Source organism: Castor canadensis, chromosome 6, assembly GCF_047511655.1.
Source record: "Castor canadensis chromosome 6, mCasCan1.hap1v2, whole genome shotgun sequence".
Taxonomy (NCBI): Eukaryota; Metazoa; Chordata; class Mammalia; order Rodentia; family Castoridae; genus Castor; species Castor canadensis.
The window spans coordinates 149,269,483-149,291,588 of record NC_133391.1 but is presented as its reverse complement, the minus strand read 5'-3'; the positions used below and the strand labels follow the sequence as shown (position 1 = coordinate 149,291,588).

The following is a 22,106-nucleotide window of genomic DNA, read 5'->3' as shown; positions in this document are numbered from 1 at the left end:
TCCGGCCAAGCCAATGGAACCAACCCTGGAAGGATTGAGGCGAGCTGGGGAAATTGTTTCAAGATGGAGCTGGATCCACTTGAAAGTCGGGGAACTGAAGGACACAGACATTTCGTCAATGGCTGAATCGGTGTATGAGAAGCATCACGTGCTCTCTGAGATACACAGACCCACAGGAGTCTCCCTTTGAGACACACGTGAGATACATGGACCCACAGGACCTGTGAGGAAGGGAAAGGGGGTGGGCACTGTTTGAATGATGCACTATAAGGGCTTGAAGATTTTCTACTGGTTGTGTCAGGTGTGGCTGATTTGGGGAATGAGGGGCAGATGGGAGAATGTGTGCTCTAACTTTCACAGCTTCCAGCAGCTTTCGTTATAGGGAAACATGGGAAATCTGGTGGGGACAACATAAAACTTGGTCCTTGGGTCAACTTGAGCATCCTTTTTTAGGGCTTGGTGGCTCTAAGTCCAGAATAAGATTGAACATGATCTCTAGGACATAGTCTGACTTCAGTTATCCTTACATTGACAGTAGCCTCTTACAGGGTAAGCAACGTATGTTGAAAAACCCAGGAATTGTGATAGGCAGTACATCTGTTGGGGTTGGAGAGTTGGGCCTCAGGCAAGGTGTGGGTCAGGGAGAAGGAGGCCTTGGATTTTCTATTTCTCAGTCCTGCCCAATCTTCATCCCTAGGGACAAAGATGCCCATGGTGTGATATTAAGTGCCTTTGGCTGGTCCAGGGAAGAGGGAGAGCATGGGGAAGCTTGTTAGCACATGGTCCAAGCAAAGGAAGAACAGGAGAGACTTGAACAAAAATAACATGGAGAAAATGAGAAATGAAATGCACTTGATGTGAATGCATACAAAATAAATATATTAGCGTATAATACTGTTATTGCAGTACTGTATTTGAAGCTCTTAAAACTCGTATTCCCCAATGTGATGGTGTCTGGAGGTGGCAACTTGGGGAGATGAATAGGTCACGAAGGTGATGCCCTCAGGAATGGAATTAGTGCCCTTATAAACGATGTCCCAGAGAAATTCCTTGCCCCTCTACCACATGTAGCTATAGTGAGGAAGTGGCTGTGTATGAAAGTAAGTCCTCACCAGATACCTTGATCTTGAACTTCCCAACCTCCAGAGCAATGAGAAATATATTTCTGTTGCTGATAAACCATGGAGCCTGAGATGACTAAAGCAAATATATATCCCATACTGTTATTAGATTAGGACAGTGTTGGACCTCTGTTAATGAGGAAAGATTTAGTTTTATGATAATGAAGTAATGATGACTTTGATGCTTTAGGAGACAAAATGGGAGAAAATGCCTGTTCCACTTAAGTAGGGTCCTGCAGTAAACCCTAGGAAAAGAGGGGGCCGACAGGGGATCCAAGGCTCAAAGTGGATGGAATGCTGGGTATTCAGGACTAGCATGAGGAGAAAATGATGGATCAGTTGCTAGCAGGGCAGTGGGGTCTCTCGCCTCAGCATAATGGGCATGATCTAAAGGAAAGTGAAAGAATGCATTGGAAGGGCTGTTCACACTAATCCAGATCATGGGGGAGAATGGCAGACTACGTGAAGGCGTTAAAGTCTGGAAACAAAGGGCCTGAAACAAAGGATTTGCTTTAAGCAGCAAGACACATAAGACCATGTATATAATTTCTATTATGTGAAATGTCCAGAAAAGGCAGATCTATGGGACAGAAAGTGGTGGCTGGGGAGAAGATGCAACACTAACTGTAAGCAGGCAAAGAGTGGTGAAAATATTCTATAGCAGGTTTATGGTGATGGTGTACAACTTGATAAATTTCCTAAAAAATCAATCTTTCTTCCAAGTTTTGAATTATTTGTTTATAATGACTGACTGAATTATGTACATATGATAATATATTTTTTCAAAATCACTTTGTTAACACCCAGGCAGCCCAGGCCAGCCTCAAACTCACAATCATTCTGCCTCAGCCTCCCAAGTACTGGGATTACATGAGCTCCCATGCCCAACTAAACATCATTTTTGAAGGAGGATTTTCTCTCTCTCTCTCTCTCTCTCTCTCTCTCTCTCTCTCTCTCTCTCTCTCAATCTCTCCCTCTGTCTCTGTTTCTCTTGATAGAAAGAATCTCCTTGTAAACCAGCAGCTTTGGGAATACTTAATGTGTTACTCACTGGGCTAGTGCATGAAGATACAAAAAAAATTTTTTGGTTGTTTTTGGGAAGGTTTTTGTTTGTTTGTTTTAACAAAAAAAGGGGGGGGCATAAATGGGTAATGCTCAAAGAAGGCAAAACCTACTATGAGTTTTGACCTCACTGGTCACCACTAACTTGCAAGTCGAAATGAGGTAAGATAAGCTTTTGACTATCAGATTGGGAAAGGCTAACCAGAGCCACAGTGTTCAATAACAGATAGGTTTTCCTGATAGTACGCTAAACTGTTAACCACCTTTTCAAAGGAGGGACTGATCACACATATGGAAAAACCTGACATATGGAAAAGCTTTTGACCCAGTAAGAATGTTTACCCTAGGAAGTCCACCTAAAGGAACGTATCTTCAGGACATCACATACCATCTGCGTGGTAGGGTGACCCCTCCAAGTTTTTATCTACAGACCAGTCCTCATTCCAAAATCCAGCTCCACGTATCCAGTCATCCCTACAACAACCACGTGAGCTTTTCAGATGATAGTCAAGGTGTCCAGCACTTAGCCCCAGAATAGACCCCTGTGTTCAGACTAGTCATGTAGTCCCAACCCCAAAAGACTGCTCAGGGACTTTTTCACCTGTTAAGCCAAATGGTTGGACACTGCCCTTGACCTCTTACATCCTATGTCCAACTCAAAACCAAAGGCCTTCTCTCAACCTTCCCATTGATCATGCTTCTGGCCATTTCCACCTTTTCCACTGCTACTTTACCTACACTGGGCCATCTTATCTCTCACTGGAATTTCTATAGATGTCTTCTTTCCAGGCTCCTTGCTTCTGTCCCTGTCTATGATCATCACAGATACAAAGGGATTGTTTTAGAATGGAATCATATCACACTACTCCTCTGCCCAAAATTCAACACTCCCTATTTTGCTCAGCCTTTATAGTAATATACAAAGACTCGGAAGGATTGGTCTCTGATACTTCTCCCTCACCTATTACTTTCTTTCCCATTCACTCCTTTCTAGCACAGAGGCCTGCTTGCTTGTCCTCCACCACATCAGGCATGCTTCTAATTTCCCTCTTGGTGCTTGCTGGTCCCTCTATCTGGTGCACTTTTCTCCCAGGCAACTCTGGGGCTGACTCTGACCTTCTTCATGTTTTTGCTCAATGTGTTCTTCCCAATGGGCTAACTCAACTGCAGAATTTAGCATTTCAACCTGATTTTTTCCAATCCTGGGCATATTTGAGCCCCTTTATCCTGCTAGTTTCTGGAGTATGACTTACCTTCTAACATACTTTATAGTTGGATGCTTATTTTAATAGGTTGATTCTTTGTTGTCTGCTTGCCCCTACTAGATTGTTAGCACCACAAAGACAGGAATCTTTGTTTTGTTTACATCTGTACCCCCAGGTATTCAGAACAGTGTCTGTCATATAGTAGCTAAGTGTTGTTGAATGAACAAATGAATGAAGTAGTAATTTTATAAACAGAAAAAAAGTACCATTTAGGTCACAAGAAAAAGTGAAATGAGATCCCACGCACATTGTCTGATCTCATCAGTTCCTTGATGAGTTGACTCCATGTACAGCAAAGTCTGGCTTCACCAGCATTCCCTATGTCTCCCTTGAGCCCCCAAAACAGAAAATATGACCAACATCATCAGGATGAGTTGGCAGAACTGTGGATGAGTTCTAATTTGATTCTGTATAGACTTAGGTTGCTCTCAGATCATTATAAGAAACCCTGATCCACTCACAGTAATTTTATAAAGAAATGTAATCATTTGCAAATTGATGCCTAGAGATTCTCTTTTCAGGGCCACTGTATTTTATAGGATAAGTTCTTGTTGTTAACCAGGCATTTTCTACTTAATTTAGTTTCTGAGTTCCTATTTCAAGCAGGATTATGAGTGCTCTACAAAGCTTTTACTGATTCCTGAAGAAATGAGGTGCATAAAAACCTTTGAGGAGCACAGAACCTTCATATAAGCACTCTGCTATATGATAGAAAGAGCCATACTTCCATTTCCTTCCTATGAAGTTTATTGGAGTCACAAATGTGCCATGCATCCTAGTCTTCAAGAGGTAATTTGCCACAAGGGTTGTGAATTTAAATTAACCTTATTAGTTTCAGATGCAAATTTTCAAGACAAATATGAAAGTCAGTGATACCTTGTTGCATGGAACTAAAGTAATTTTCCATTGACCTTCTGCCTTGGCTCCTTCCTATCTGGTGTTTCTCTCCAGCACCCCCATTCCCACCCCTTTATATCTAGAAGCTCTGAGCAGGAAACAGAAAGAGAACCAGCTCTGTTTTGGGACAGAAGAGATACTGCAGCCAATCCAGTGGCTGCAGGAGATGCATTTAAGCAGGGAAAAGGTGGAAGGGTGCACATTTAATGCTGACAGACACCAATGTAGCTGCTGTTTTACAGGCTGATACCCTGGATTTAATCAGAGTGTTGCAGGCTCACAGGGCAAAATATATATCTTTTACTCTTCTTATTATAATCCTACCTCTTTTTGCTCTACCTTTAAGGAAAATGTATTTAATATTGGCTTGATTTAAGATGCATATTGATTTTTATTTCCAGTTACTGGAGCCAAGAATAAAATATTGAACTCCTTTTATAAACTGAGCTATCCTGTGTATTGTCTTGCTCTTTGTAAAGAACTATAATTTCACCCTACTAGTAAGCTACCAAATTAGCCAATAGTTAAAGTACAGTTTCATGGATGCTGGCAGAAGATGTGAAACTCCTGGGTCAGAGGCAAAAGACATCATTATTCACAGAAACAACAGTACAGTATGCTGTTTCATTTTTTGAGGTTTCATTTATCCAAGTCATCCTCAGTCTGAGAACTTTAAATGGAAAACTCCAGAAGTAAATAATTCATAAATTTTTAAATTGTGCATCATATTGAATAACATGGTGAAATCTTGGGCAATGCCTCTGTGCTTCATCCAGGATGTGGGTCATTCTATTGTCCAGTGTATCCATGCTGCATACACTACCCACCTGTTAGTTACTTAGTTGCTATTGTAGTTATAAGATTGATCATTGTGGTATAGCAATAATTGTGTTCACATAACTCTTATTTTACTGACTAATGACCCTGAAGCATCAGAGCAGAGATGTCAGCAATTCAGATATGCCAAAGAGAAGCCAGAAGGTGTTTCCTCTAAATGAAAAAGTGAGAATATGTGTATAGGAAAAAAAAAAGCTAGAATGAATAGGGTTTTGATATTATTCTTCAATCACACATCCACTGGTTTTTGTGGCCCACACTGCTAAGAGGGCACTATGGTAGCTAGAGTATTAGCACCAGCTCCCAGGGCCCTGGTTCCCTGAAGGCAACTGTACATACATATGATTTAAACGTCACTGCTGATTGCGTGATAGTACACGTTTTGGTAGTTGATCATTTGAATGGCTAAGATTGTGTCATAGTTCTGAACCAAAAATCCTCCAATAAATACTCTAAGTCTTCACTAATTTTTTTTTTTGCAATACTGGGGTTTGAACTCAGGACTTGCACTTGACAAAAAGGTACTCAACCACTTGAGCCACACACCCAGTCCTTTTTGCTTTTAAGTATTTTTCAGATAAGGTCTGACATTTACACCCTGCCCAGCTTGGACCAGGATCCTCCTATTAATGCTTTCTGCATAGCTGGGATGACAAGGACACACCATCATGCTTTGCTTTTACTGATTGAGGTGGGCCAGGACGACTTCAAACTACAATCCTCCCAGGCTCTACCTCTTAAGTAACTAAAATTAATGAGCCCCTGCACCTGGCTTGATTCTTCACACTTAACTTATGTTCTTCTAATTCAATTTTATGATAAGATTAATCAGCTGTGCACATTTTGTAACAAAGAGAATATATTAATTTATTCATATCTCCTTCTCTAGATTCCAAACAAGGGAGAGGAAGGAAAAGTTGCTGGGCCTAGCCATTGCTGCTGAATAGGAGAGGGAGGGTAGTAGAAGTTGGCTCCCTCATCTGCTCCTTCTGCTCCAAGTTGGAATACACTGTGGGAGTCACTTCTACTCCTAAACCTAGACTGTGACTTATTTTTAGAGCCTCTTTGATGCTTATACCCATCTTTCTCCATCTAGTCAGGGCTAACTTTCTCCCTTTCTGCCTTTCTGTACCAGCAAAGAAATAGACTGATTTATCTTCAGAAAAGGCCTTTGGACACGCCAAGGATATTGCTTTTATCATCACAATATTCAACCTCAAAATTCCACCTGCAGAGTTTCCTAAGGAGAGTTTGACTCTTCGCAGGGAAAGTTGTGGAATCTGTGAGGAGTAGACTTAGAATTCAAGATAACTGGGAGGCAGTGCCTGAGAGAGACTGCTCATGGGCAACACTGGTCCCAGCCCTCTGTGGAGCTGTCTCAACTTGCCTCCCCATTTCCCAGACAAGTCTTCATTGGGAAGTTTATCTCTGTGCATTTAACACTTCCTCTCCACCCCCTGTTCTTCCAAAGCCTACAGATGCACAGCTACAGACAGCCCTCTGGAGTAATTAGGCTTAGTGTATGTTTCCAAAGGACCACATACAGCTTCTCAGCCTCCCCTTACCTCTTAGGGGAGAAAAAAGTCATAGGCAAGAAGAGTTGACCTCTGTTTGTCCTGTGTGAGATAGAGTGGCTATTTGCAGCTGATCCTGTTCTATGAAACTCAGACCCTGTCGTGATAACTCATTAATAAACATCCTCTTGCCACCAGTGTTTATTCTCCAGTTGTCTATACTGAAGACCTGACATACTCACACAAAATGGGAATGTCTGCTTTGGTGTATTCATTTTAAGGTCAAAGGGAGGTCAAAGTCAAAAAACATTTGCGTGTGTGTGTGTGTGTGTGTGTGTCTGTAGCACAAGTATTCATGCTTCAAAGCAGGCTTCATGCTTACAAAGCAGGCAGTCTACCACTTGAGCCACACCTCTAGTTCGTTTTGCTGTGGTTATTTTGGAGATGGAATGTTGTGAACTATTTGCCTGGGCTGGCCTTGAATTTCGATCCTCCCAATCTCAGTCTCCCAAGTAGCTAAGATTACAAGTATTAACCACCAGCACCCAGCTCATAGTCAAATTTTAATTGAATTAATATTTTACTTGCCAGGGGAAAATTCTCAAATTTTTGGAAAAAAGAATTATATGAGAAGCTTCTGAAAGGTTAACCAGAACTTTTTTTTTTTTAAGTAAAGAAGAAGACTTCTGTTTTTTCTAAATCACACAAGTTGTGTTTAATCTATCCTTTTTCAAGTTCCGTGCTGTGGTTTGTTTCCACCAAAACCCATCAGAGGCTGAGTGCCCAATGCAGCAGCACTGGGAGGTGGGGCTCATCTTAGTGGGAGGCATTTGGATTGTGGAGGTGGAGCTCTTGTGAATGGATTAATGCCTTTTGCATGTGAGTGTGTTCAGCCTTTCCAGTTAAAAAAGTTGCAAAAGTGAGTCCACCTTTGCATTCTCCTTCTTCTGCATGACCTTCTGCTTTCTGCCATGAGTTATAGCAGCACAAGGCCTTTGCCAGACGTGGCCACCCTATCTTGAAGCTTCCAGCCTCTAGAATCATGAGCCAAAAGACACCTCTTTTCTTTATAAATTATCCAGGCGCAGACATTCTATAATAGTTAAAAAAAGAAAAACAGAGACTAAGACTTTGAAGTTTAGTGTAAAGATTCTAATGCTGGGTTACAATTCTGAACCAAAAAAAGGATGTGGCTATATGACAGCCGGAAGGTAATGCAAAAGTTAGGTAAACCATTTAACTACAAATGGATGTGGACCTGGTGTGGTGGCTCAAGACTATAATCCCAGCTGCTCAGGAAGCAGAGATCAGGAGGATTATGGTTCCAGACCAGCCTGGGCAAAAAGTTAGCAAGACTCCATCTCAACAAAACAAGTCTGGTGTGGTGACACACGCCTGTCATCCAGCTATGTGGGAGGCTATAGGTAGGAGGATTACAGTCTGAGTCCAGCTCTAGGCTAAATGCTATACCTTATCTGAAAAATAACTAAAGTAAAATGTGTTGAAGCTGTGACTCAAGTGGTAGAACACTTGCCTAGCAAGTGTGAGGCCCTGGGTTCAACCCTGGTACTACATACATACAGACAGACGTACATACATACACACATACATACAAATAGATAGAGGATATGGGACCATTGAGTTTATGGTGATCTGAAGAATTCTAAGAAAATTACTCACTACCCCAAAGTCTCTCTCTCTCTCCAGTTTGCTACAGTATCTATGATTCACCATTACCCTTTGTCTTTGGGTTGACCTTATGAAATTCAGAGTCCAGGAAGGAATAAAATAAGCTGTCATCCAGTTCCTTTAATGTGTCATGAACTTATTTATTGCTAGGAAGCCAGCAGAGGACAGGGAGATGATGCTGACCTGAAGATAAACTCTTGGCTTTATAGTTTTGCCAGCAGTGCGCCACGTAGAAGCAAAGTATTGTCTCAGTCCTCAGGCACCTGCAAAGATTCTTGGAACCTCCATGAGAGTATATCTGAGAAAGATATTTAAGACCTTATATTCCAAATCAATGGGACAACTTTTTTGATACTGAAGAAAAGCTCTGTGCATGTGACCCTTCAATTGTTTTAGCATTTTTAAGACTCCCAAAGCAATTTTCAATGAGTTGACTCTCCTAGTCAAATCTTTCTCCATTTGATGGTAAGTATCTAGGAGGCCTGTGTTAGTCTGGTTTCCATCACTCTATCAAATACCTGAGGTAAATCAACTTAAAAGAAAGAAAGGTTTATTTTGGCTCACAGTTCTGGAGGTTTCAACCCATCATTACTTGGCCCCATTGCCTTTGTTCCTGGGGCAGTACAATGGCTGGAACTTGTGGTAGAGGAAGCTGAAGGAAGCAAAAACAGAGAGAGGGAAGGGCAGGATCCCAATGACCTGACCTCCTTCCCCTAAGTCCCACCTCCTAAAGGTTCTGTCAGCTCCCAGTAGTGTCACTGACTGGCAACTAAGTCTTTGGGGTACACATCCAAACCATGGAAAGTCTGAGACAGCTCCAATACAAAATGAATGTATCTCTTTTTCATTTGTGTTTTGTCCTAACACTGGATAAGCCCTGGTGGTCAGACCTGCACCTCCTATCCCCAGAACTCTCCCTGGGAGGCCAGATTCCCAACTACTAGAACATAACACAGAGATAATCCATCCCAACTCCCTCACTCTATAGACAAGGAAGCCAAAGTGCAGGGTTGAGAATGACTTCAAAAGAGTAGCATGGACTTTAGAATTCAGTAGAGTTAGATCTGCCGCTTAGTAGCTTGGTGAACTTGGCCAAGCTACCTAACATTTCTGAGCTGCAGTTTCTTCTAAGAGAGTTCTTAGGAAAAATGGTATCTATAACCTTAAAACTTGCCCAGTGTTAACTATATTTGGTACTTTTTAAAAATTGAGACATGATTTTTGCTATGGTTGAATACATATCCTCCAAAGACCCGTATGTTAAAGGCTTGGTCCCCAACCATGGCATTATTGGGAGGTGGTGGAGCCTTTGGGAGCTCTTCTGGTCATTGGGGGTGTGCTTCTGAACAAGGTACTAGAACCCACATCCCCTCCTTTTCTCCCCTTGCATCCTGGCCATGAGGTGAGTGGTTTTGCCATGAGCTGCCACCATGATGTGCTGCCTTGCCACAGGCCCCAAATCAACAGGGCCAGCCAAAAGCTGTAAGCCAAAATAAATCTTTTCTCTTTGTAAGCTGGTTATAAGTATTTGTGACAGTAATAGGAAGCTGACTGACACAATTCCTATAATATGAATTTTACCATATTGCAGTGTAAAATGCAGTGATTCCTGTTATATGCATGGTGTTATGTAGCCATCACAACTGATCCCAGAACTCTTCTATCACCCCCATCCCCAGTCCTCTACCTATTAGTAATTGGTACCAACTCCCCTCTCCCCTAACTCCTGGAAACCACTAATCTTTCTACTTCTATGTATTTTCCTATTCTAACGTGCCACATAAATGGAACCATATAACATGGCACTCTGGCTTCTTTCACTTAGCATAATGTTTCCAAGTGTCACCCGCAGTGTGGCATAATTAATTTCTATTGCCAAATAATATTCCATTGTACAGATATGCCATAGTTTACCCATTTCTGAGCTGGTGGGAGTTTTGTGTAATTGCAATTACATGGTTGAGTCAAGTAATGAGAATTTGGGTATCCAGCTCTCCCCCTGTTTTTACTGTCCCAAGCTGTGCTGCATAGCATCTGAGTGTATATATTGTTTTAAATGACAGTGGTTTGCTCAAAGAAACTCTTACAACCTGGCTACCTGATTTCATACCTTTACAAGAGTTTTTCAGTCTAGCAAAATATCACAGTCCAAAGAACTGAAACCTAAACAGCATAGAACAGTTGTATTGAGAGCCAGGATTAATCTTTATTTTCTCGACCCTAAGGAATGATCTTCATGCCATTTTGCCCTGCCGTGTTGCACAGAATCTCCCAGAGCTGTGAAGTATCTTTACTTGTTCTGTGTGTGAGTTCACACCATGGATTAATGAAAATTTTTTATGAGGTTCAGTTGATGTCTGGGCACCTTCTGTCCTGTTGGCTGTACTCTGTGGCAAAAATTGAGAATTATTCTCTTATCTGTTTGGTGGTTACTGTTGTTATGTTAGTCTGACCATTAGGTATGGAAAATGTATGCCTTGGGCCAGAAGCTAGGGCATTTCAAATCCAGCTGGTCACCTCTTCTTCCCTTCTCATTGTCTGCTACCTCAACAAAAGCTCATCAGGAGATGAAAGGAGGACTGGTGACCTGGCTTCCTTCCCACTTACTGACAGCCCCAGAAGGTGACGAGATCACAGAAGGGCATTTTAATGCCTACTTCCCTGCATTCCTCATCTCTTTAGAGGCAGCACTGTGCCGGGAGGGGGAGCAGCTGGCTTGGCACACTTGGAAAAGCTTTCTGTTTCTTGTTTATTGAAGATGTAGGCAATGAAGTTCCAGGCCCTCTCTTTGTAGCCATAGAAAGACTGGAAGCAGGACCAGTTGTGAAGGATTTGGTTGTTGACACTCTCTTCTTAGAAACCAGTGGTGTGTAGGGTGTGGTCAGCTTCCAGGGGTGAAGGCATCCCCTGGGTTCTTTGGGGATTTGTGCTTCTTTTCTTGCATGGCACTAGTAGAAGATTCAGCCCAACCTGGTTTCCTGACTTTGTACAAGTGCTGTAACAATCTGGATCTGAATACTGCTAATTACTCAATTCCATTGCTGTTCTCTTTTCTTAGTGTTCTTTAAGCTCTGAAGCAGTTTATTGTGTCACGCTTCATTTGCATCATCTCATTTCTATCATTCCCTGCTTCTCAGTGTTTGCCAGTCCTTAAATATATGAAAAAGCCACTGACCCTGACCCTGTCTTCTCCATGCTGAGTGTCCTGTACACCTCCAACTGTTGAGGAAGTGTAAGGGACATCGCTTCCAACAGTCAATGCCGTTTCCAACAGCCTTCTTTGTCCTGATCCCTAGATCAATGTATTTCCTGTTTTGTCAGCACTCCTCCTTATGTGGTGCCCAGACTGAAGTGACAGTCCATGTGTGCTGTGAACAGCCCAAACCAGAACCATTACCAGGAATTGGACCTGGTTCATTCTGTGCAGCATATAGCTACCAAGGCTTGCTTAGCCAGCTGCACTGTAATGCCAGCCGGCCGGCCCCCAACCCCTACTCAGGATTGTCTCTTTTTTCACTTTAGCTGCTGGGAGACAGAGGTTCCTATTGTGCAATTGATTTTTTTTTTTATCCCAAAAGCATAGCTTTTCTTTTCTCCAATCCATTTTCTCCATTCTTTACCCTGGGGACTTATAATACCATTCTACCAGCAAAGTAGGGATGGGAGTCTAGCATAATTCTAATGAAAAAAATTGCTGACTGGATGGACAAGAATTGTTTTATTTTCTGATTTAATTCTTCTGTCTTTTAAAAAATATTTTCTTGCTAATTGACACATAATAAGTACACATATTTATGGGGTACAGAGTAATATTTCAAAATACATGAATACAATATGTAATGATCAGATGAGGAATTGGAAAATATCTCAGACGTTTATCATTTCTTTGTGTTGGGAACATTCAAAGTTCTCCCTATTAGCTATTTTGAAATACAAAATTATATGTTGTCAACCACAGTTACCCAACTGTGCTATAGAACAATGGATGTTATTTCTCCTATAAGAGTTTTTTTAGGGGTTGCTTAGTGGTAGAGCCCTTGGGTAGCATTCATGATGTTCTGGGTTCAATCCCTAGAACTGAAAAAAAAAAAAGACAGGGCCAACCACAGTGATTCATGCCTGTAATCCCAACTACTTGACAGGCAAAGTTAGAAGCATCACAGTTTGAGGCCTACCTAGGCAAAATAGTTAGCAAGACCCTACCTCAAAGAACAAACCAGGTGTGGTGTCAAGTGCCTGTCATCCCAACTACAGCTATGAGGGAGGCCTAAGTAGGAGGATCACTGCCCAAAGAAAGCCCAGGAGAATAAGTGTGAAACTCTATCTGAAAAATAATCTAAAGCAAAAAGTACTGGGTACATGGCTCAAGTGATGGAGAGCTTGCCTAGCAAGAGCAAGGCCCTGAGCTCAAACCCCAAACCCCAGGTTTGAAGAGAGAGAGAGAGAGAGAGAGATTGAGATATTGATTTTTAATGACACTTAGGATTATCTCTGTTGATAGAACAATCCTACTGTGATTCTTGAGTCATAGAGAACTTAAAGTAGTAAATTCTTATTCATGGTTTTTTATTTTTTGGGGGTGGGGGATGGGAATTGGGATCATTTTAACATTAGCAATTACGTGGATTAAAGAACAAGCTGAGTGTTGAGTGCGCTAGGAATCCTAAGACCTCAGTCCATGGGCTGGCTGTTAGTCACGGGGTTCTGGGTGGGCACTCAGGCTGCACATCCACAGAGGTATGAGGGGCTCTAACCGGCACCTGTCTGTGTTGCAGTTACCTGGCTGAGCAGTGCTGGAATGGCGGCTTTATCTACCTGATCATGCTGCGACGCTTCAAGCACAAAGCCCATTCTACTTACAATGGCAGCAGCAGCAACAGCTCTGAACCAGGAGAGACCCCGACTTTGGAGCTGGGTGACCGAACTTCAAAAAAGGGGAAAAAAACAAGAAAGTTTGGGGTCATTTCCAGACCACCTGTCAACAAGGCTCCTGAGGAACCCAAGAGCAGCACTGGCTGCGAGTTGGCTGATGACCTCGGATCTGAGCTGGAGAATGGTACAGACCCTGAACTTGGAAATGGGCATGCCTTTCAGCTAGAAAATGGCCCACATTCTCTCAAGGAGGTGGCTGGGCCCCAGGTACAGAAGTCAGAAGTGGACAAAGGAGCAGAGCATAGAATCCCAAAGACAGATGCTCCTCTGGCCACCAGCAATGACAAACACCGCTTCTCAAAAGCTGGGAAGACAGACTTCCAATCGAGTGACTGCCTGGCACGGGTAAGGTTTGGTTTGGTTGTAGAATCTGAATTTTGAAAGAAATAGTGTTTGAATTTGTTTTTCAAGTTTAGAAATATACTTAAGATGGCCTTGCACTTAAAAGCCAACAAACTCATTAAGACATATGATCAGAGCACATAACAACAACAAAAAAACAGTTCAAGTCATTGTATACTACTTAAATAAAGAGCTAGCCAAGTGATCATAAGTAGAGAGCTCAAGCCTTCCGCGATAAAATTTGAGTCATATGAGGCCCAGATAAAGCACTTGACCTATATCGTTATTCAGTGCAATTGCTGCTTCAAGGCCAAGAATTCCTGGTGGCAGTTGATAGCACAAACATCCAAGCTCCTGTGTTACACAGGAAGAGCATCCAGCATGCAGGGAAGCATCTGCTTTTATTTTTAACAGTTCAAAACCAGTGCTATTTTTATGAGAATGTGTTATTACATTGGTAAATTCCATTGAAGTTTGGAAGCTTCACAGAACTCTCTGATTGTGCTCTCCCTCTGTGAAGGTCAAGGTTGGTCTTACATAAGAGCAAAAAAGATGTGGGATATTCTGACTAGTGATGGCTGAGTTTCTTGCCTTAAACTGTCATCCTCATTATCACTAACATTCTTTCATATCAGAGTTGCATTCTTTAAGGTAAGCATGTTCATGCCAGGAATCCTATTGATAGATACTTCTTTGGCCCCTTAATGAAGTAATAGCTTTCTAGGTGTGTGCTGACTGGTTTCTTCTCTGGTTCAGGAGACACCCCCGAGGGATGAAAGAGAAAGTTGAAAAGGCAGAAAATGGTCATAGAGGTATCATGTTTAGCTTTGCCTGCTGAGAAAGGGTGCCCTCAGAGAGACTTCAGTTTCTCATAAGGCTGTTTGATGTAATCGTTTCTGTGATTTTAGCCAATCTGTATGGTGGGTTGGGAAGAATCAAAATAACTTCTTTCAAGGAATCATATTCCTTCATTTGAGGTGATCCTCTTACACCAAGGAGACATTATTCGAAGATGAAATGTATAAACAAATGAGAACAGCTCAATGTCTGTATCAGTAATTTCCTATCAATTTTATGGGGCTCCCCAAAAAGGATTGGAGGCAAATAAAGTTTATAATATACACTCCCAAATTAAGAGCAATAAAAGTTATAATGAACCATTTCCTAGTAACTGGTATAGCTTGATATGATTTTCCCCCTAATGATTAGATTATAGGTTCCAAAAAGTCTGAGGTAAAAAAATATAAGGTAGTCATGTCCTTAGTAATTTCAAAGGTTTGGGGCACCAAAAGAAGTTGAATCTTGTACAATCCAAAGAATAGGCTTGAATTTGTCCTAGGACACAGTGGAAATAATTTTGAATGATAGTGGATTTTTATTTTTATTCCAGGATAGTTGAGACGAAGGTCATGTTAAAAAATGGACCTTCCAGAAAACAGAAATTAGCTATGTAGCTCTTAAGTCTTTAGGGGAAAAAATTCCATTCCATTTGAATAATGGGAGATTAAATATGTCAGTGTTGTTCCGTTTCTGCTTTATTAATGATTTAATATATCTACAAAGACTTCATAAATTACAGAAAAATCCTATAATGCTTACTCAGACCATTTTTGTTTATCAGGTACTTCTTTTTCACAGACTTAGTTATTCTAAGAAAATATTGTATTAAAATAAATCTTAAGTCTTTGTTTTTCTGTTCTGTTCTCCCTTAACAGAGCAGTAGGAAACACATTTCCTTTTAACAAACATCTTTTTAAAAAATATGTCATTATAAAACATTAGCACAAAATGATACATATACACGCAGTTTTAAAAATACAAAAGATAGGTCCATCTTCTAAAACATTACAGACTCCTAGGACATAAACAAGAAATTTTAGAGATAAGCTCAGAGCTCCTTACTACCTTTCTAGCAAAGAATATCGTCATTCAAGAGGACAGGTTTTACATATGTCTGTTTACATAGAATGTGTAGTTTTGCAATGCTATGTGGTAAAAATGAATACACCCAAACTTAGTCATACAGTAAAGGAAAAAATCCTGCCATTTGCCAAGCCTGCGAGTTTATTCATGACTGGTGTGTATGTCTGTGAGTACATTTGAGGACTAACCCCAGTAATCATAATCCACCCTGTACAGTACCTCTCCCCTGGGTCTTCTGTAAAAGTGGTTTATCAGGGACCCCAGGAAGGCCACCCAAGATCTGCATCTGCAGAAAAGGGTAGAAAACACAAAAGGACTTTTCCTGGGTGGTCCCGGATGTTCGTACGGAAGAGGGCAGCATGAGAATGATTCCTTTCTAGAAGCCCTCACTGTCAAGTAAGTAAGCATACTGTCCGCCAAAGGCAGATCTCCTACATCTATGTCTGCGTCCTCATTCCTCTCCTGAGCCCCCAGGGTTTATCCAACTGTCCGCAGTGTGTCTCCATCTTGGATATTTTATGTCGTGTCTAAAACAATGCATCCCTTCTCTGCATCACCAGATGCATCCCAATATTACTGTCTCACCAAGCCAGAAACATGAGATTCAACTGGGGTGACCCACAATCAGTTAGACCAGGACTTCCCTGGTTTGTCACTGAAAATCCTGGGAAAGCCCTCCTGGTTGTCCTAGAGTTGCCAGAAAGAACACTGCCCTCTTCCTTACCCCACATCCATAGATCATCAAGTCCTGTCCTGGTTCCCCTTATGCTCTGAAAGCTCAAGCCACCTCTTTTACCCATTGTTGCAATGTTAGGTCAGAGCTGTGCTACTGTCCCTTGTCACCTGGGCAGATGTAGTAAGTGTCCTGCTCACCTCACTGCCCCCAGTCCTCTTCCTTCCATCCATTTCCCCACTGCAACCAGAAGAACTTTCTCAAAAGCCAGCCTCATCACTTGTGTGCAGACATGCGCACATGCATGCACTGTAGCTTGAGCCCTTGGGTAAGTCCACTTTCCCTTGAAGGTAACATCCAAACACCTTGACAGTCATCCAAGGCTCTTTATTATCTGATTCCACTTAATTTTCTCCCTCCCTCTCTTACTGCTTTTTTTCCTTTTAAAACATTTTTTATGTTTATTGGTGTATTGTGTAATAAAGGATATGATAAAGGATATAGGTGGACAGCCAAATAAAGGGGTACATAGGACAAAGCCTGTGAGCATCCCCAGCACAGGAGCTTCTGTTTCCATGAAATTGGGCATGCCTTTTCCTGGCATTGGATGCATTCCCCAACCTGGAAGCTCTCCAAACCCCCTACTTTAGGAAATTTTATGAAGGCTTCATCATGAAGGTGTGACCCATAATTAACTGAAGCCCCAGTTCCTTTCTTCTCCCTGGAGGATGGGTGGGGTTGGAAGATCCAGGCCTTTCTGGTGACCAGCCCCATTCTGAAGCTATCCAGGAAATCCAGTTTCTCACTGCCATCTTCCTCCCCCACTTACACTGAGAGGCAGTGCTCCCTTTTGCCTGTGAGCCATTGTGGATGCTGGTTGTCTGCCCAGTTTTTCTGCCCCTCCCCCATGCAGCTTGGCCTCTATCTTCCTGGGACACCAAGCACTAAGATGTTCTCTCTAAGTGACATCCTTGCCAGTAGCCTCATCTGGCCTCTCCTCTCTGGGCCCCTGCACTTCCCCTGCCTGTCTTCATTGACACACAAACCCCACAAATCCCAGCTACCATTTGGCTTGTGTCCCCCAGTATGCTGTAAGGGCAGGACCTTGTTTGTCTTTCTGTCCCTAGTCCCAACTCAGACCTTGCATGTGGACATCTTTTTTTTTTTCTTTTTATTATTATATTCATATGTGCATACAATGTTTGGGCCATTTCTCACCCCTTCCCCCTGCCCCCTCCCTAGCCACCCCCCCACTCCCTAATCCCCTCTCTTACCCCCACTAACACCTCGATACCAGGCAGAAACTATTTTGCCCTTATCTCTAGTTTTGTTGAAGAGAGAGTATAAGCAATAATAGGAAGGACCAAGGGTTTTTGCTAGTTGAGATAAGGATAGCTATACAGTGAGTTGACTACCATTGCTTTCCTGTACATGTGTGTTACCTTCTAAGCTAATTCTTCTCGAACTAACCTTTTCTCTAGTTCCTGGTCCCCTTCTCCTATTGGCCTCAGTTGCTTTAAAGTGTCTGCTTTAGTTTCTCTGCGTTGAGGGCAACAAATGCTATCTAGTTTTGGGGGTATTTTACCTATCCTCAGACCTTCCTTGTGTGTTCTCGCTTTATCATGTGATCAAAGTCCAATCCCCTTGTTGTGTTTGCCCTTGATCTAATGTCCGCATATGAGGGAGAACATACAATTTTTGGTCTTTTGGGCCAGGCTAACCTCACTCAGAATGATGTTCTCCAGTTCCATCCATTTACCTGCAAATGATAACATTTTGTTCTTCTTCATGGCTGCATAAAATTCCATTGTGTATAAATACCACATTTACTTAATACATTTGTCAGTGGTGGGGCATCTTGGCTGTTTCCATAACTTGGCTATTGTGAATAGTGCTGCAATAAACATGGGTGTGCAGGTGCCTCTGGAGTAACCTGTGTCACAGTCTTTTGAGTATATCCCCAAGAGTAGTATTGCTGGATCATATGGTAGATCTATGTTTAGATTTTTAAGAAGCCTCCAAATATTTTTCCAGAGTGGTTGTGCTAGTTTACATTCCCACCAGCACTGTAAGAGGGTTCCTTTTTCCCTACATCCTCGACAACACCTGTTGGTGGTGGTGTTGCTGATGATGGCTATTGTAACAGGGGTGAGGTGGAATCTTAGTGTGGTTTTAATTTGCATTTCCTTTATTGCTAGGGATGGTGAGCATTTTTTATGTGTTTTTTGGCCATTTGAATTTCTTCTTTTGAGATAGTTCTTTTTAGTTCACTTGCCCATTTCTTTATTGGTTCATCAATTTTGGGAGAATTTAGTTTTTTGAGTTCCCTATATATTCTGGTTATCATTGAGAAAGTTCTTGTCTATACGTATTAATTCCAAGGTATTTCCTACTCTTTCCTGTACCAACTTTAGAGTTTGGGGTCTGATATTAAGATCCTTGATCCATTTTGAGTTAATATTGGTATAGGGTGATAAACATGGATCTAGTTTCAGTTTTTTGGAGTTTTACCAGCAGTTTTTGTTGAAGAGGCTGCTTTTTCTCCATCGTATATTTTTAGCGCCTTTATCAAAGACAAGTTGGTTATAGTTGTGTGGCTTCATATCCGGGTCCTCTATTCTGTTCCACTGGTCTTCATGTCTGTTTTTGTGCCAGTACCATGCTGTTTTTATTGTTACTGGTTTGCAATATAGTTTGAAGTCAGGTATTGTGATACCTCCTGCATTGTTCTTTTGACTGAGTATTGCCTTGGCTATTCGTGGCCTCTTGTGTTTCCATATAAATTTAACGGTAGATTTTTCAGTCTCTTTGATGAAGTTCATTAGGATTTTGATGGTTATTGCATTAAACATGTAGATTACTTTTGGGAGTATCGACATTTTTACTATGTTGATTCTACCAATCCATGAGCATGGGAGATCTCTCCACTTTCTATAGTCTTCCTCAATCTCTTTCTTCAGAAGTGTATAGTTTTCCTTGTAGAGGTCTTTCACATCCTTTGTTAGGTTTACACCTAGGTATTTGATTTTTTTTGAGGCTATTGTAAATGGAATTGTTTCATATATTCTTTCTCAGTTTGTTCATTATTAATGTATAGAAATGCTAATGATTTTTCTGTGTTGATTTTATATCCTGCTACCTTGCTATAGCTATTGATGGTTGGACATCTTTATTAATTACATCCTGGGTCACCAAGCCTGGGAGATGAAACAAGGAGCTCCAGTCCCAGTTCTTCTACTCCCATCTCTGTGACCTTTAGGTTACCATGGCTTCTGTTTTCTCACCTATAAACTGAATATTTTGGTCTGATGACTAAGGGACTTCCAGCTCTGACATTATGATCTTGCATTGTTTTCATTTCTTTCTGATCATTCTAAATAAGAAGGATAAGCAAACAGTCTCGGCATAGTTCTGACTCAGCAAGACCCAGAATTTACTGCAATGAAAACCTAGACGGGTCTTCTTACATTTGGAGAAAAGACGCTGTTGTGTAAAACATTATTTTTAGTTCCAGCAGAAATGAGGTCATTTCAGGGCTGCAAGGCAGCTGCCTTTAACACACCGCCCATGCTTTCGTAAATAAATCCCTGTGTTAGCCTCAGTGAAGAGGTGCACATGGGAACTCACACGGTAGTTGGTGGTTTACAGGAAGGGGGACACTCTGACAGCATTAGTACAGAAGGCCTTAGCATCCCAGTTTTCGTGGTTTGGCTTTTCCTCAATAGGCCAACAAAGTTTCATTGCCCTTTAAGCCATTGGAAGAGGAAACAAATGCCTGAACCATCTGTCTAAATAGGCCTGTCTCAGAACTCATTTGTCTCTACAACTGGATCGTTGTCCACACATTGAATGTTGACAAACACATGGGTATCCCTTGTAGCCAAGCCCCTTAACATCAGGCTCAATGATACCAAAGACAATATTTGTGGATAAATATTCTATGTTTGTTAATTCTTTGACACTTGTAGAATATTGTTATGTAAAGGGCTATGTTCCAGTTGCTAGAGAACCCACTGGTAAACAAGAGACAGGGTTCTTTTCCCATGGCATTTAGCGAATAGAAGAGGCTATGAACAATAAATAAGCAAACAAGTCAGAATGTTAGAGGGTGACAATACTGTAAATGAACTAAACCAGGGTGAAGAGGAAGATGACAGGGGCTTGCTGATACTTCATGTCAGCAAAGGAAGATAGCACAAAAGAGGTGATGTTTGAGCTAAGCCTGAATGTCAGGAAAGAACAGCCCTGAAAAATCTCTGGACAAAAGAACTGGCAAAAGCAGCTGCAAAAGAAAGGAACAACGGGGTGTCTAGGAGCAAAGACATTGAGGACACGGAAGAGTGGATAGCAAAGGTTGTGCATGCCATCACAAGGGGTTTGGACCTTGTTCTCAGTCATGGAGAGCCGTTCAAGCCATTGGAGGGCTTAAGATGTGTGCATCATGACATCCACCCTGCATATTTAATGGAAAATAATGGGCTATCGGAGGTGAAGAATAAAATGGGAGATCAGGTTGGAAGCTATTGTGGTCACCTGCACTAAAGATAGTGGTGGCTTTGATAAGACTGCTAATGGGGAAGATGAGCAGAAGTCGACAGATGTGGGATCTATTTTGGAAATAAAACATACAGATCTCTTCCAGGGTTAAGGTATGGAAAATGAAATAGAAGGAGGAATGGGCTTTTGGTTTATGTGTCCTCTGCAGCTTGAGTAGATAATAGTTCTGTTCCCACTGAGATGGGAAAGCCAGGAATTGAAGGGAAAAGAGTTCAGTTTTGACCCTACTGAGGTGTAAATTAGATACCCAAATGGAACTGTAAGAAGGAAGTTGGGAATATACTTAATATTGATATATTTAAGTTAGGCTGTTTGATTTTGGCCAGAACCAACTTTAACCTAATTACTTCAGAACTAATTTTATTTTTAGCCAAATACTGTTTTCGCTGTAGACTGCTAAATTTAATACTGACAATTGTGCAAATGGAACTGATATTTGTCCTCTTGCTGCTGTGTCTTCCTTTATATTCCTCTTAACCCATCATTAGGTGATGAATTCCATTCAAAGCAAGGAAATCTGCACTGATTTCTTTGAACATTCCTTTTATAATCCTGTTTCCACTTATAGAGAAAAATTGTGTTGCTGGAAAAAGTGAAGACAAAAACATGATCTGTTTTTTGAGAGGAGGTGGTGGGCTCCCTGGGCGCGGGGTTGTACATATAGTCCCAGCACTTGGGCGGCTGAGGCAGGCGAATCCCTTGAGCCCAGGAGTTTGAGACAAACCTGAACAATGTAGTAAGACCCCCCCCCCCACAAAAAAAAAAGAGCTGGGGGACTGTCACTTGTACCTTCAGAAGCTATTTACATTAGATAACTGTTTTTGGTTTTAATTGATCGTGGGCGGGGAGTTCAGTTGCATGTGGAGCAAGTCTGAATGCTGTTCATGACAATGGTCTACTCTTCTGTCAGAGAATAAATTTAGGCCATTTTTCTATCTCCATGGAGACAGTTTATTACAAATCCTACTTCTAAAAGTATTTAAAAATTAAGAAGGAATGTATCTAGTATTGTCATACCCTCTGTGAAATATACTTACTTGTTCTCTTAACAAAAGAAGACAGCAAAAAGGAAAGAATGATGGTATAAGGTGGTAATAGGGGTAGATAAGGGTTTTTTATTATTATTAATTTGGGATACAACCAAATGAGTTTTCTTATTTTAAGACTCCAGCTATGAACCCTGTTGCTCTTGGGAAAGAGGTCCACAGCTCTTCTGCGCTGGGGGAGGGAGGAGCACTTTCTCTCATTTGCTAGAACCAAGGAACCATGTCATCTCTTCCAAAGACAAATCAAG

General features: G+C 41.5%; 1 protein-coding gene across 11 annotated transcripts in view; it reads left to right on the top strand.

Annotated features, from left to right (window-relative positions):
- Pdzd2 (PDZ domain containing 2) overlaps positions 1 to 22,106 on the top strand; it is a 374,613-nt gene that overhangs the window by 261,289 nt on the left and 91,218 nt on the right. For 10 of the 11 annotated variants that reach the window (XM_074077656.1, XM_074077663.1, XM_074077662.1 and 7 more), the window contains one exon: positions 13,161 to 13,662. In XM_074077656.1, the coding sequence (XP_073933757.1) occupies positions 13,161 to 13,662 (502 nt within the window). Of the gene's footprint in view, positions 1 to 13,160; positions 13,663 to 22,106 lie in introns of those variants that run through there. The other variant, XM_074077667.1, reaches the window with a different exon arrangement.